At 47.7% G+C, this 12,550-nt stretch overlaps 1 protein-coding gene across 2 annotated transcripts in view; it reads right to left on the bottom strand.

The window, feature by feature from the left end:
• pcdh1g32 (protocadherin 1 gamma 32) overlaps nt 1-8,625 on the bottom strand; it is a 14,217-nt gene extending 5,592 nt beyond the window's left edge. Inside the window, exons 1-3 of one of the 2 annotated variants that reach the window (XM_019883958.1) lie at nt 5,909-8,625; nt 2,143-2,201; nt 837-890 (exon numbers count right to left, since the gene is read on the bottom strand). In XM_019883958.1, the coding sequence (XP_019739517.1) occupies nt 837-890; nt 2,143-2,201; nt 5,909-8,380 (2,585 nt within the window). In that variant the 5' untranslated portion in view covers nt 8,381-8,625. The remainder of the gene's footprint in view (nt 1-836; nt 891-2,142; nt 2,202-5,908) is intronic. The other variant, XM_019883959.1, reaches the window with a different exon arrangement.
• Between the last annotated feature and the right edge of the window lie 3,925 nt (nt 8,626-12,550).

Genomic DNA, 12,550 nt, shown 5'->3' with positions numbered 1-12,550 from the left:
GGGGGGGGGGGGCTTACATGCCCCGACACCTGCTTTCCAAAACTGGACAGTGTTTTTCTTCTTCCAGCCAGTGAGAGCCAGGCCCTAGCTTGAAGCCGCCACCTCCCTCTCATCACGAAAGATAAAAAGTGAGCGCTTCATTTAGGCTAAACGAGCATCTCACTTATCACATCCTGTGGCTGTTGAGCTCTTCCTGTGGTCAGCATTATCACTTCCTGTGGGCAAGATGGAGACTTGCGGTCCAGAGGGAGGACGCTCAACCCGACCAGGCCAGCGTTTATATCCTCCAGCCATGTTTTATTGCCTCACCGGGGACATTTTAGGCACATCGAGCCTTAGTCTGCAGATAACCGCACGCTGCCCCTGCATGTTGACCTCAAGAGAGCAACACGTCGTCTTCCCCGCCGTCCACTTGATAAATTACTCGAGAAGCCACATGTGATACTGTTGGGCTACAACCACTATGCACACACAAACATTGAGGCAACACAGTAAAGCCCAAGGAAATTACACAAGCTCCATTTTGTTTGGTTTTGCACACACATATATAAATATGGCACGACACTGCACGCAAAAAAAGTGCCACAGTCCTTCCAACGCCACAGCAGGCATTGTGGCCTAAATGCACACGGCTCAACAAACCCCATCAAACTTTTAGGGAGACTAACACAAGCTCTATGAGTTAGATACAGCTACACACACGCACTCAGCCTGGGTGCACTAATCACAGGAAACTCTCCGCCCTTATAAACCAATCAGGACTAATTCAGTTTCGCAAACGCTGGTCAGCTACAAAGGGCAGAGAGTGGCCAAACTTTCCAGCTCTAAATGAGTACCTTGTCCCACTCTTCGGCGTCCATCGTATATGTGTACCGTATGGCATGTGGGGACTAAAAACACAACATGTTATAGAAACTGACAGACATGTTTACTTTGCAAATGTACACTTGCACAACCCAAAGAGATCCAAGACAAAAGCTGCAATTTTGACTGACACTGTGGCGCCGGCCTTCATTTTGTATTATATTTTGTAGTGTTGTGCAATTGTCGTACTGTGTTAGAAACGGCTCAGTTTGATGCAATGCAGTTTGACGACACTGACAAAGTAAAACCACAAGAGGAAACGCATTGGTGAACAAATAATTCTGACAGTGTCATTCAAAATTGAGCATTTTTTTGGTATCCACAAAGGGGAGGTCATTTTGTTGGCCAGTATATGTGTGTCAGTTGGATTAAGTCAACAGCAGCCATTTACTGTTTACGAATATGGCTTTCTTTAAATTGATCATTCATTATCGTCATGACCTGGCAGAAATCACGTGGTTCTACTGTCTTCATTTGTCAAGAAAAAAAAAGAAATCATGAATCCTCGTGTCAATATTAAATAATCCTGCAAGAAGTGGAGATCTATGAAGATAGACAATTCTTTGCTTCTTCAAAGTGACTGTTCAGCCCAGGTGGAGGTCTGCTCTAATTCACTCACATTATTGCTATTTTAATAAAGGTAGAATTCATGATCCAGCTCGCCATTTAGAATCTTATCAGTGCCTATTTACACATCACGCATGAGAAGCAAACCTTGCAAGGTTTGCTTGATGTATCCATTACCTCAGCAGTATTGATTTAAGGACTAACACAGCATCATGTTGTGCACTAATCATGATGAAATGTTACCCCATGACAACATGGAGAAAAATAACATGTGCACGAAGCTGCAATTGGCAGCAAGTCCCACATATTGCCCCAAAACGCATTGTTTGGAAGGCAGAAATCCCCCATGGCGTCGGTTTGATTCGAAACGCCTCTCGGATGTCAGGGAAGGAGGCGAGAACAACTGCATCGCCCCTCCCCCATCAGCTCTGGCCACCATCGCTCATCTGCAGTCCTGAGCAAGCAGAGAGGAGAGGAACGCCAGGGGGAGGGGGAGAGGAGGCTGCGGCAGCCATTTTAGAAAACAGGGATCCATCACTGAGGAGTGTGTGAGGGGGAAAAAACAAAACCTACCTCACATTTGGGTTTTTTAAATCATGTAACCACAATGTAATAGGCACTTATGAGCTATTTCTCATTTTTCTTCACCCGTCATCATCAACATCATCATCATTCTGTGTGTGTGAGTAAGAGGTGGTCATGTTTACTCACCCGCTGGGTCCTGGTCTTGCTCCCTGGTTAAAACGCCAGTCATTGTTGGGAGGCTTTTGCTGCAAAGAGAAGAAAGGTCGCAACATGAGCAGCACATCCAAGGTCAACACATTTGATGAGGAGGTTTCTCACTGGATTTCATGTGATGTTGTTTTTGTGGCTGACACATCTGTGCGTGCGCAAGCGTGTGCATGTGGGTGGTTGCAGTCTTGCAGCAAGACCAAATGAACCTCTGCACGCATGTTGTTCCAACAGTTGTGGATCAGAAAATGCAAAATGAGCAGCATAAATAGATGCAGGAACTGGAGCGCCACATACTACTCAGACACAAAATGGAAAATCAGAATGGGAGAAGCAAACCTAAAACGTCTGCTTGATGAGGAAGAGACAAGGAACAAACAGGCATCAAATGGAAAAGTTGACTATGCGCCTGTTTTTTTTTCTCTCCCATGTCTCTTAACATTCATGTGACTTCCTAATTACATCTTTCTAGATTAAACAAGGTGGAAATTGTGCAAAAATTTGAAGACTGCGGAAGAAGATTAGAGAGAGGCTATAAATGATCTGGTGCAAAACTTCTCTCATGGGGCACAAAAATGCAGTTTCAAGAGGTCATGCAGCTGAAGGATCGTTTCAATACCTGTTCATCATTTCATCTTTCAAGACAGTTGCGATAGGCTCCAGCCTCCTGTGACAATGAAACAGGGGGACAGGAAATGGATGGATGGCCCGTTTTCCCACTTTCCGTACAAAATCTTACTAAATCCTCATGAGAACGCACTACGGGGCAACTAGTCCTGACTGTTCACATCTTTTCTACTTCTTCCCAGCTTCTCTTGTTGTGCACTGATGCAGTGAATGGAGGCTGGCAGAGCTCCATTCGTGCTGCCTATTCGATACGAGAGCTCCTCGGAGCGAGTGGCGGCAAAGATGATGCGGTGCATTATTAAAAGAGTTGTTTGACCGCCAGGGGAAGGATGGAAAGCTGAAAGATGCTCAGAAGAATGTTATTTTCATGATAATAATGCGCACTTTCCTCCCACATCACTCAATAAAAAAATAAAAAAATAAAAAAAAAACTACGCAAAGACAAAGGTAAATATCAGCATCCATTCCAAAATGAAACCACAGCGGTTGTGAATGAGAAGAGGATGGTCGATCTCAATCCTCCTCCACAGCTTGGCCAATGGTTGCATTCTAAAAACGGACGCCTCCGATGAGTGCGGGCATGTGTGTTCCATCTGACACAAAGCGATTGAGCCACGAGTGAAGGCGAATATCCAGAAAGAGGCCCAGCATTCCATCTGTGTGGCTCCGGCACACAAACAACATCGAGGTCAGGGACAAAGACTATCAAACAAACGCTGCTTGGATAAAAGGCTTCAACATCCTGTCGGTGCGATACTTGGCGCTGTATAGACTCCAGGGGCCAGGTCGGAGTGCATCTCATCCCACCAGAGTGTGGATTTGACCTTTCATACCATCTTAAGGCACTTTTAGTCGGCATCTGTCACATATTTGAGCTAGACAAACGAATTATGACCTGCCTCGGTTGTCTCACTGGTGCATGAGAGCATCTGGCGAACATCTGTCATGCTGAAATAAAACATAAAAAGTACTGATGTAATTGTGTATCATATGAAGTATGATTCAACTAGTAGAAATAGATTTTTTGGGGCAGACAAAATATGCTTCCACCCATCTGGTGTATTGTGCATGTGTGTGTGTGTGTGTGGGGGGGGGGACACTCTGGGAGGGAGAGTTGATAAACTGTATGATGTTTAAAATAGTTTGGCTGGACTGCACCTGGTGCTCTAACTGAAAGGAGGAAGTCATTTTTTTGTTCTGCTGCTCTCTCAGGCACATACACACACAACCCTATCTGTTGTTATAAAAGCAAGCACTAGGATGTCGAATTCCCCATCTATCCCATCTCCGTTCAATTGCTACTGATAGGAAGAACACATCCACTAGGAAACGTGACGTGTGTTTGCTCTGAATAAACAAACACGAGCAGGTAACTGACAAAACCCTGAGGACATTTTCCCAGAACTGCATGAGCCAGTTCGGTGCATGTGATGCTTGAAAATGTCCATACGAGTCTGCTGTACAGTATTTGCATAACAACCTGACCAGCCTGCACGTAAACACACCTGGAAGAGCTAACACAACACCTTGGTATTGATTACTTTAAAGCTGCCGAAATGGGAATGGATGCTTTCAGTGGTGAGCTGATGGAAAGGAAGGACACACGCTCTATTTTTAAACATCGCCAAGGGCATGTAAAACCAAGTGTTCCGGAGCAGCACATTACAAAAGAACTGACATGGTAGCGAGGGAGCATGAGTCACTGGAGCTCACGGCCCATTTCTAAAATTACCCGCTATATCGTGAGGTTCTTTATGTGTCCAACTTAATGCTCACAACCACAAGCAAGGGCGCTAACATGATGGCCGCCGTTCCACAAGCATGAAAGCAAGCGCCGTTTGCCGCCATGTGCGTAAAGCCACCCGGCCCTTTCTCTTCTCTTCCTCACTAGTTCTCTTGTCCTCATTGAAAGCACGTGTCACGTGGAACACTGCGGCAGATGGCAATGTGCTGACCTCAGGGGCGAAGCTAATTCAGTACGGAGGAAGTATGTTAAAAAGCTTGGTGAGAAACGACATGATGGAGAAAGCATTTGACAGAAAGCGCAACCTGTTTTGTGCTGTACATGATGGCTTTGGGTTAATTCACCCCTCCTGAAAAACGATTCATACATTACACTCTTCAAAGAGGCACCATTTTGACCAAGGAAGTAAGAGCAGAGTGCTGCGACTATTCATCAGTGGACAACAGGAAGTCAGGGGTCATACAAGTGACCCCGTGATTTCCTGTTCTGAACCATAGTGAGGGTTTTTTTCTTGCATTCCTTTGAGTATTTTCTTTCCTTAGCCCACCTGCCTCTTTCTCTGCTGTCGTCTTCCTCTCAGCCATTAAATCAACATGACGGGAACTTTTTTGGTTTGTTTTTTTTTTCCTTTTTTTTTTAAATCTGCTGTTTCTTCCTATTCATCTACTGGAAACACGGGGGCAACTACGCCTGAAGACTAAGAAACATTCACTTGAAAATATGGTATGATTCAATTAAAGAGCTGTATCCAAAATTCTGCCTTTAAAAAGATAATAATGTAATTTTTAAAAACTGTTCCGATTGAACTATATCAGTAGTGAAACAGCAGAATTGCCAAGTCATTGGCATTTTTTTTAACTGATTCAGTAACAGGTTAAAAATGATTTGGGCAATTATGCAGATTTATCTAATTAGGTTAACTGTCAGTGGTTGTAGTTTGCAGCGGGAGATGATTGACGCCCATCCAAAAAGCTTTATCATTTCCTATATATGCTACATAGTGGCGTCAAAGAACTTTTTTCAACCTGACAAAGTTATGACCTGGCAAACGGAAGCTCCTTCCAACTCGTCAACATCGTTCCTTGGCTCAACGATGCCACTAAATCGATCACGTAGACTTGGCATTTGAGCACAAAAACAGTGAATAGGTACATTTTTTCGTAAATAACGGAGAATTGGTTGTCCAAAATGAGCAATTTTGTGGGGCTCCACTATAAAAATCTCACTGCTATGGCAACCAAACTACTAAATAAACAAATGAGCATTGGAATGGCGGAATTCGTGGTACAGGAGTGGCTAAGTTTGTGGCCAGGGAGAATGATTCTCTGAGACACTTTGTGGAACCCCCCCCCAAACCCACATTAAAATCCTCACCTCACCGGCCGAGTTCATAAGGTGCTTTCTGCTGAGAGTGGTGTTAAGCGTGTTGTTGTGACTCAGCATGGGCGTCTTCATGAACACAAAGTCACTCCTGCTGGATATGGTGGAGTAGCAGGGCCTATAAGTGCGCGTGTGTGGATCCTGGGGGCCTCCCACCACCTCCATGTAACGGATGGGCCCGTCCGTGTTGAGCTGCAGGTGCAGGTCCTTGCTGGGCCTTTGGTGGTAGCGCCCAGACCGATGATTACCGTAGCAGCAGTAGCAGCAGTCGGAGTCGCCCATTCCGTGCCCGCGGTGCCTCAGGCAACGCACCATGAGGACGGCGAAAGTGATAAAAGACACAGCTGATACACAGGCGAGAGAGATAATGAGGTACAAGGTGATGTCCGACATCCCGCCGCGCGGGGAGAATGGTGTGTGGTGAGGTCTCGCCGGAGCGTCATCCGCGACTCCCTTCTCCTCCACCGTGACCGTAATGTTCACCCAGCTGGACTTTGGCGGCTCACCATTGTCTTGGATGATGACCACAATGTCATAAGTGGAGCCTTCTTCCTCCTCGGCCCACTTGCGGGCTGTGCGGAGGTCGCCAGAGTGCGCCCCGATACGAAACATGCCAGCATGAAGCCCGGGGGCGATGGAGTAAAACAACCAGGCATTGTGCCCGCTGTCGGCATCCACCCCCACAAGTTTGTTTATGAGATACCCCGGTCCAGCAGACGGTGGCACACTGAGCTGCAGTCCTTTGTCTTGTGGAAACGCAGGGTGGACAATCATGGGTGCGTTGTCGTTCACATCCACCACAAACACATGGACAGTGACGTTGGCGGTCCTGGAGGGCGTCCCGGCGTCCCGGGCCTGGACCTCAATACGGAAGGCCTTAAGCTGCTCGTGATCCAAGGAACGCATGCTGAAGATCTGGCCGCTCTCTGGATTAATGTAGACATAGGAGGAGATGGGTGAGCCCTGGACCATGCTGGGAAGAATGGAGTAGGTGATGCGGGCATTGTCCCCCAGGTCCGGGTCAGTTGCCGAGACAACGGTGATGGGAGCGCTCGGAGCGTTATTCTCAGGGATGTCCACCGAGTAGGAGTTTTGGGAGAAGGTAGGGGAGTTGTCGTTGACGTCAGACAGCTTCACCACAAAGGTGGTTTGAGACGACATGGGAGGCGAGCCGCCATCGGTGGCCTTGATGACCACTTTGTACTCAGACTCGATCTCACGGTCGAGGGACCCGGATGTGGTGAGGCTGTAGTGCATGCCAAAGGCTGAGTTGAGTTTGAATGGCAGACCTTGCGGAATTGTTAAACTAACCTCCCCATTCTTGCCCGAGTCCAGATCCCGAGCACTGATGAGGGCTATCACCGTCTCAGGGGCGGAGTCTTCTTGGATGGGGCTTGTGAGTGACGTCAGCGTGACCTCTGGCACGTTGTCATTGACGTCGATGACGTCGACGATGACGTTGCAGGAGCCCTCCATCGCTGGGGAGCCACCATCTCGGGCCTGCACCGTGATGTGATAGGATGGAGCTTTCTCGTAATCCACTTCGCCGTTCACGCGAATCTCCCCGCTCTTCGTATCCACGGTGAAGAGTTTAACGACACGCTCGGGCGTGTATTTACTAAACATGAATGATATTTCTCCATTGCGACCTGAATCCGCGTCCGTGGCGTTCAGTTTCGTCACTAAAGTGCCCAGTGCGACATTCTCTAACAGGCTCACTTTTTTGACAGACTCCTCAAAAATAGGTGCGTTGTCATTTACGTCCAAAACTTTAATGAGAAGCAGCGTCGAGCCAGATTTTTGCGGCTGCCCCCCGTCCACAGCCGTGAGCAGCAGCTCGAAGGAAGCCTGCGCCTCCCTATCAAGAAGTTTGTCCACCACAAGCTCTGGAAACTTGCTGCCGTCACTTTTAGTCTCCACATTCAATATAAAAAAGTCATTTTCTGCAAGATGGTACGTGCGCAATGAGTTGGTACCCACGTCCGGGTCGTGCGCGCTCTCCAAGCGGAATCTCGTGCCCTGCGCGGCCGCCTCGGATACTTCCAAAGACACGCTGCTAGTTGAAAAATTCGGAGCGTTGTCGTTGACGTCTACGATGTCCACCACGGCGCGCTGGATCTCCAAAGGGTCCGATAAAAGTATCTGAAGGTGTAGTGAGCAGGACGAGCTCAACTCGCACATCTGCTCTCTGTCAATCTGCTGCTTAATCACCAAATCTCCAGTCGCTTGCCTCACCTCAAAATACGGAGTGTCTGATTCAGACACCACACGCAGCCCCCTTCGGACAATCCCCTGAGTGCTCAGGCCAAGATCTTTAGCGATGTTCCCCACGATGGATCCCGGACTGAGCTCCTCCGACACCGAGTAGCTGAGCTGGGCGGAAGCGGAGGAGAGACAGGCCAGAAAGCAGCAGAGCCGCGACAGCTGGCCCCCTCCTCCGGGGCGCTTCCTCTGCCTGGAGTCCATTGTCCGGGAAAACGCTGAAACTTCTCCCCTCACCGTTTGGTATCCATTATTGTGTTGGGTTAAGACGAGCCCGACCAGTTCGGTGGTGAGTATATCCGCTTGACGCGAGTGACGGGAAATTTTAACGCGATCATGACCGCCGATTTTCTGGGGGAAACGAGGCCGAAAAACTCAACATTTTCCCCCCACACTTCAACTTCGCTCTGGCTGCTCTCTCCCGCCTCGCTCCACTCGTGGGCGGGGAGAGGACACAGAGGCCTTCCCCCCTCATTGGAACTTACACGCAGACGCAGACAAAAGTCTCTCACTCACGCACACACTTTCCCACGTACACGCATATGCTGGAAACGTGTTTCATTCTCCCCCCAACTCAAAGCTTGAGGAACAACTTCAACCAAAAAAAGTGAAATGATAACGATGTGCAAATATACTGTGCTGCTTTCGTAACGAGGAAAAACAGTCTGAAAGGCTCCCAAAACGCATTCCATTCCAGTGCATCTTTTTAGTTCATTCACGTGTTCCGGGGTGGTGAAAAAAAAAAGTTGTGAAAGTATTTTCACCCATACGGGGGCGCCATATCCAAACTGGTCAACCCCACAAATTGGACAAAAAAGCTGCACAATAGTGGTCAAAAGTGTTGTTGTGATAAATAAAAGGTGGAATATTATATTCAATTATGCAGCAAAAAAAAACAAAAACAAAACAAAACAATGCAACAAGCTAAATATATATTCACATCAGATATTCCCGAAAAACAAAAAAAACTTTCCTCCGAGATTTCTCCTATTTGGGTTTTGGATGAGCCTTCTCCAATGTCAATGCTCATTTGCTTATCAGTGAAGATGGATGCCCTGCCTGATTCTAAGCCTCCCTCATCGGGGCTTAGGATCAGCAAATGGAATGGCTCGTCCATACCAGCATTTAAATAAAGCCACAAAAATCGAGAATAAAACTACAAGTAAAACAATAAATAGGGAAAATGAGCAACACTACCTCATTCAGTTGTACGCGCCTCACTACCAACCTCACGCGACTCATGCAATGCCTGTTTTTATCTGCTGCTGACTTCACATGACCACTACTACGACTACTACGATGTGATTTTATTCTTTTTATTCATTTATTGTGATTTTTATTTTTAATGCAATCTACTGTTACTTTAACTTTTACTAACACGGCATGTTGTTTGAGATCGTTTTAAGGTGGAAGAAAGACAATACGATTGGCTGGCAACCAGTTCAGGGTGTACCCCGCCAACTGCCAGAAGTCAGCTGGGATAGGTTCCAGCACGACCCCGAGCAAAAGCGGGTTAAAACATGGATGGATGGATAAAAACAACACCTGTGCAACATGCCAATCAGGAAGTTGAAATGTTGCCATTGACTAAACTTGAGACATAACAACCCCTTGAATTCTCAGTTCATGTCACTTCATTTGACAATTATCCCCTCACCTGCTGGCTCTCAAAGGTCCAGGTGCTGTCAGGCAAAGAAGCATCCAGGACGCTGATGACCTCCTTAAAGTCAGTGGTGCTACTGGGCTTGACCAACGTGGATGGGCCGCCGCACGCAGCAAGTGGCGCCGCTCGTGCTGCTCTTCATGCATTTGACGCCCAAGACGAGCAAAGTGAGCAGAGAGAGCACGGACACCGAGGCGAGAGCCACGATCAAATAAAGTGTGATCCTGCCGCCTTTCTTGCCGGGCTCGGACGCCTTGTGTCTCAGCTCCAACACGGGCTCGCTCACGCCGTCCTCCAGCAGGATGGACAGCGTGACGGTGGCCGACTGGACCGGCTCCCCGTCGTCTTTGACTTCAACGATCAGCTTCTGAGAGGAGTCGTCGTGCTCGTACACGGCGCGTTTGGTCCTCACCTCCCCCGTGTACAAATTGATCGTGAACAGAGAGGCGTCCGTGGCCTCCGCCACTTTGTACGAGATCCAGGCGTTGTGGCCCGAGTCGGCGTCCACGGCCGTCACCTTGGTGAGCAGGTGGCCCGCCTTGGCCGAGCGGGGCACCCTCAGGTGGGAGGCGGCGTGGGGGGAGGGGTATATGACAGCGGGGGCGTTGTCGTTCTGGTCCAGGATGAAAACGTGGACGGTGGCGTTGCTACTGAGAGACGGGGAGCCCTGGTCCTTCGCCTCAACCTGAACCCAAAACACTTTGACTTTCTCGTAGTCAAACGAGTGCATGCTGTAGATGCTGCCATTCTCCGAGTTCACGTAAACGTAAGATGACACGGACACGTCGTGCACTTTCGAGTCCACAACAGAGTAAGACACTTTGGCATTTTCACCAGCATCCGGGTCACTTGCTGACACCGAATACAGTATCGAGCCTGCTACTCCATTCTCTCTCAAATAAACATTGTACGAGCTCTGAGAGAACACAGGAGGGTTGTCATTCACGTCAGTGATGCTGACAGCTATCATTTTCTGACTAGAGAGAGGAGGAAAGCCTCCATCAGTGGCTGTAATCTCAATATTATACTCAGATACACTCTCTCGGTCTAAAGCAGCACTGGTGACCAGCGCGTAAACGTTAGAAAAAGAACTTTTTAGGGCAAAAGGAGAGCCCTCTTTCAGGTGTAACGTGACATTACCATTCTGACCCGAGTCAAGATCACGAGCACTTATGAGGGCGACAACACTTCCACTCGGGGCATCCTCACGCACAGGTTTTGGCTGTGAGGTGAGGACGATTTCAGGAGGATTATCATTGGAGTCCTTCACATCAACCTGCACACGACAATGACCCTCCATCTCAGGGCTACCTTTATCTTTAGCAGTTATATCAATGTCGTATGACTTTGTTGTCTCATAGTCTAATTTTTCCTTTAAAGTGATCTCACCAGTAACGGGATTCATGTCGAACATGGATAGCACAGAATCTGGAGTCGTGGAGCCAAATGAAAAGCCAATTTCGCCATTCAACCCTTCATCTGCGTCTGTTGCTTTTGGTCTGATAATAACAGTCCCTTTCACACCATTTTCACCCACGGTTACTTTGTAGAGATTTCTCTCAAAAACCGGAAAGTTATCATTGCTGTCAAGTACATTTATAGTAATTTCTGAAGTGCCTGATCGAGTCGGACTTCCTCCATCAAATGCAGTTAATAATATTTTATGAACAGCCTTCTTCTCTCTGTCTAAAGGCTTATCCAGCACTAGCTCAGGGACGGGTTTTCCACCCTCTATTTCTTTTATTCGAAGGGAACAGCAGTCATTTTTACTGAGAGTATATGATTTAATTGAGTTGCTTCCCACGTCAGGATCCACTGCACTCTTCAAAGGAAAACGCCTGCCCACCGCTGCAGATTCGGCTAATTTGAAGGATAACTCATTCGAAGTAAAACTGGGAGAGTTATCATTAACGTCTCGGATTTCAACCTCAATTCTATGCAATTGCAGCGGGTCCTCAATGACGACCTGCAGGGGGAGCACGCAGCTTGCGCTTTGTCCGCACAAAGCCTCTCTGTCTATTCTGTCGCTGACCAACAGCTCGCCCTTCCCCGCATCCACGCTGAAATACTGCTTACCAGCCTCGGAGGCGACACGCAGCTTGCGCTCAAATATCTCAGATAGCCCCAAAGATAGATCTTTGGCCAGATTCCCCACCACGGAACCCCGTTTGAGTTCCTCTGGGATGCTATAACGAGTCTGTGCATCCAATGTAGTCCACAATGCAAAATGCCACAAAAGAGCTCGCCATCGCCAGTCTCGGCATCCTATTGTCTTTTCCATCCTTCTCTCAATAAAATACATCAATTCCCGTCTAGAGAAAAGGAGAGCGTCAAGACAAAATCCATATTCCAACCACGTGACATCCTCAAACAATATCCATCCATCGTGAAAATGAAGAATAAAATGAAGTATAACGCCACTGCATGGCATATGTAGATCCTCTCCTCCCTACACTGAGCATTGTGGTTGTGTTACTGAATTGTATGGGGGAGGGAGAAGATCTCTTTGTACAGTTCAGACAGCTATTGGTGCACAGCATCCACCCGCTCGGCCAATCAGAGACACTCTCGGTATCGCTGTCACACACCAACATACACGCACAGAGCTCATCTGTCCTCACCGGAGAGCAAGAAGAGCGGCAGAGAGAATATATCAGCACATAATATTTTGATAATTCAATCAGCACAAATTATATATATATATATATATA

This window comes from Hippocampus comes, unplaced genomic scaffold (assembly GCF_001891065.2).
Source record: "Hippocampus comes isolate QL1 unplaced genomic scaffold, H_comes_QL1_v1.1 scaffold156, whole genome shotgun sequence".
NCBI classification, from domain to species: Eukaryota; Metazoa; Chordata; class Actinopteri; order Syngnathiformes; family Syngnathidae; genus Hippocampus; species Hippocampus comes.
This window is presented reverse-complemented; position numbering and strand designations above follow the sequence as displayed.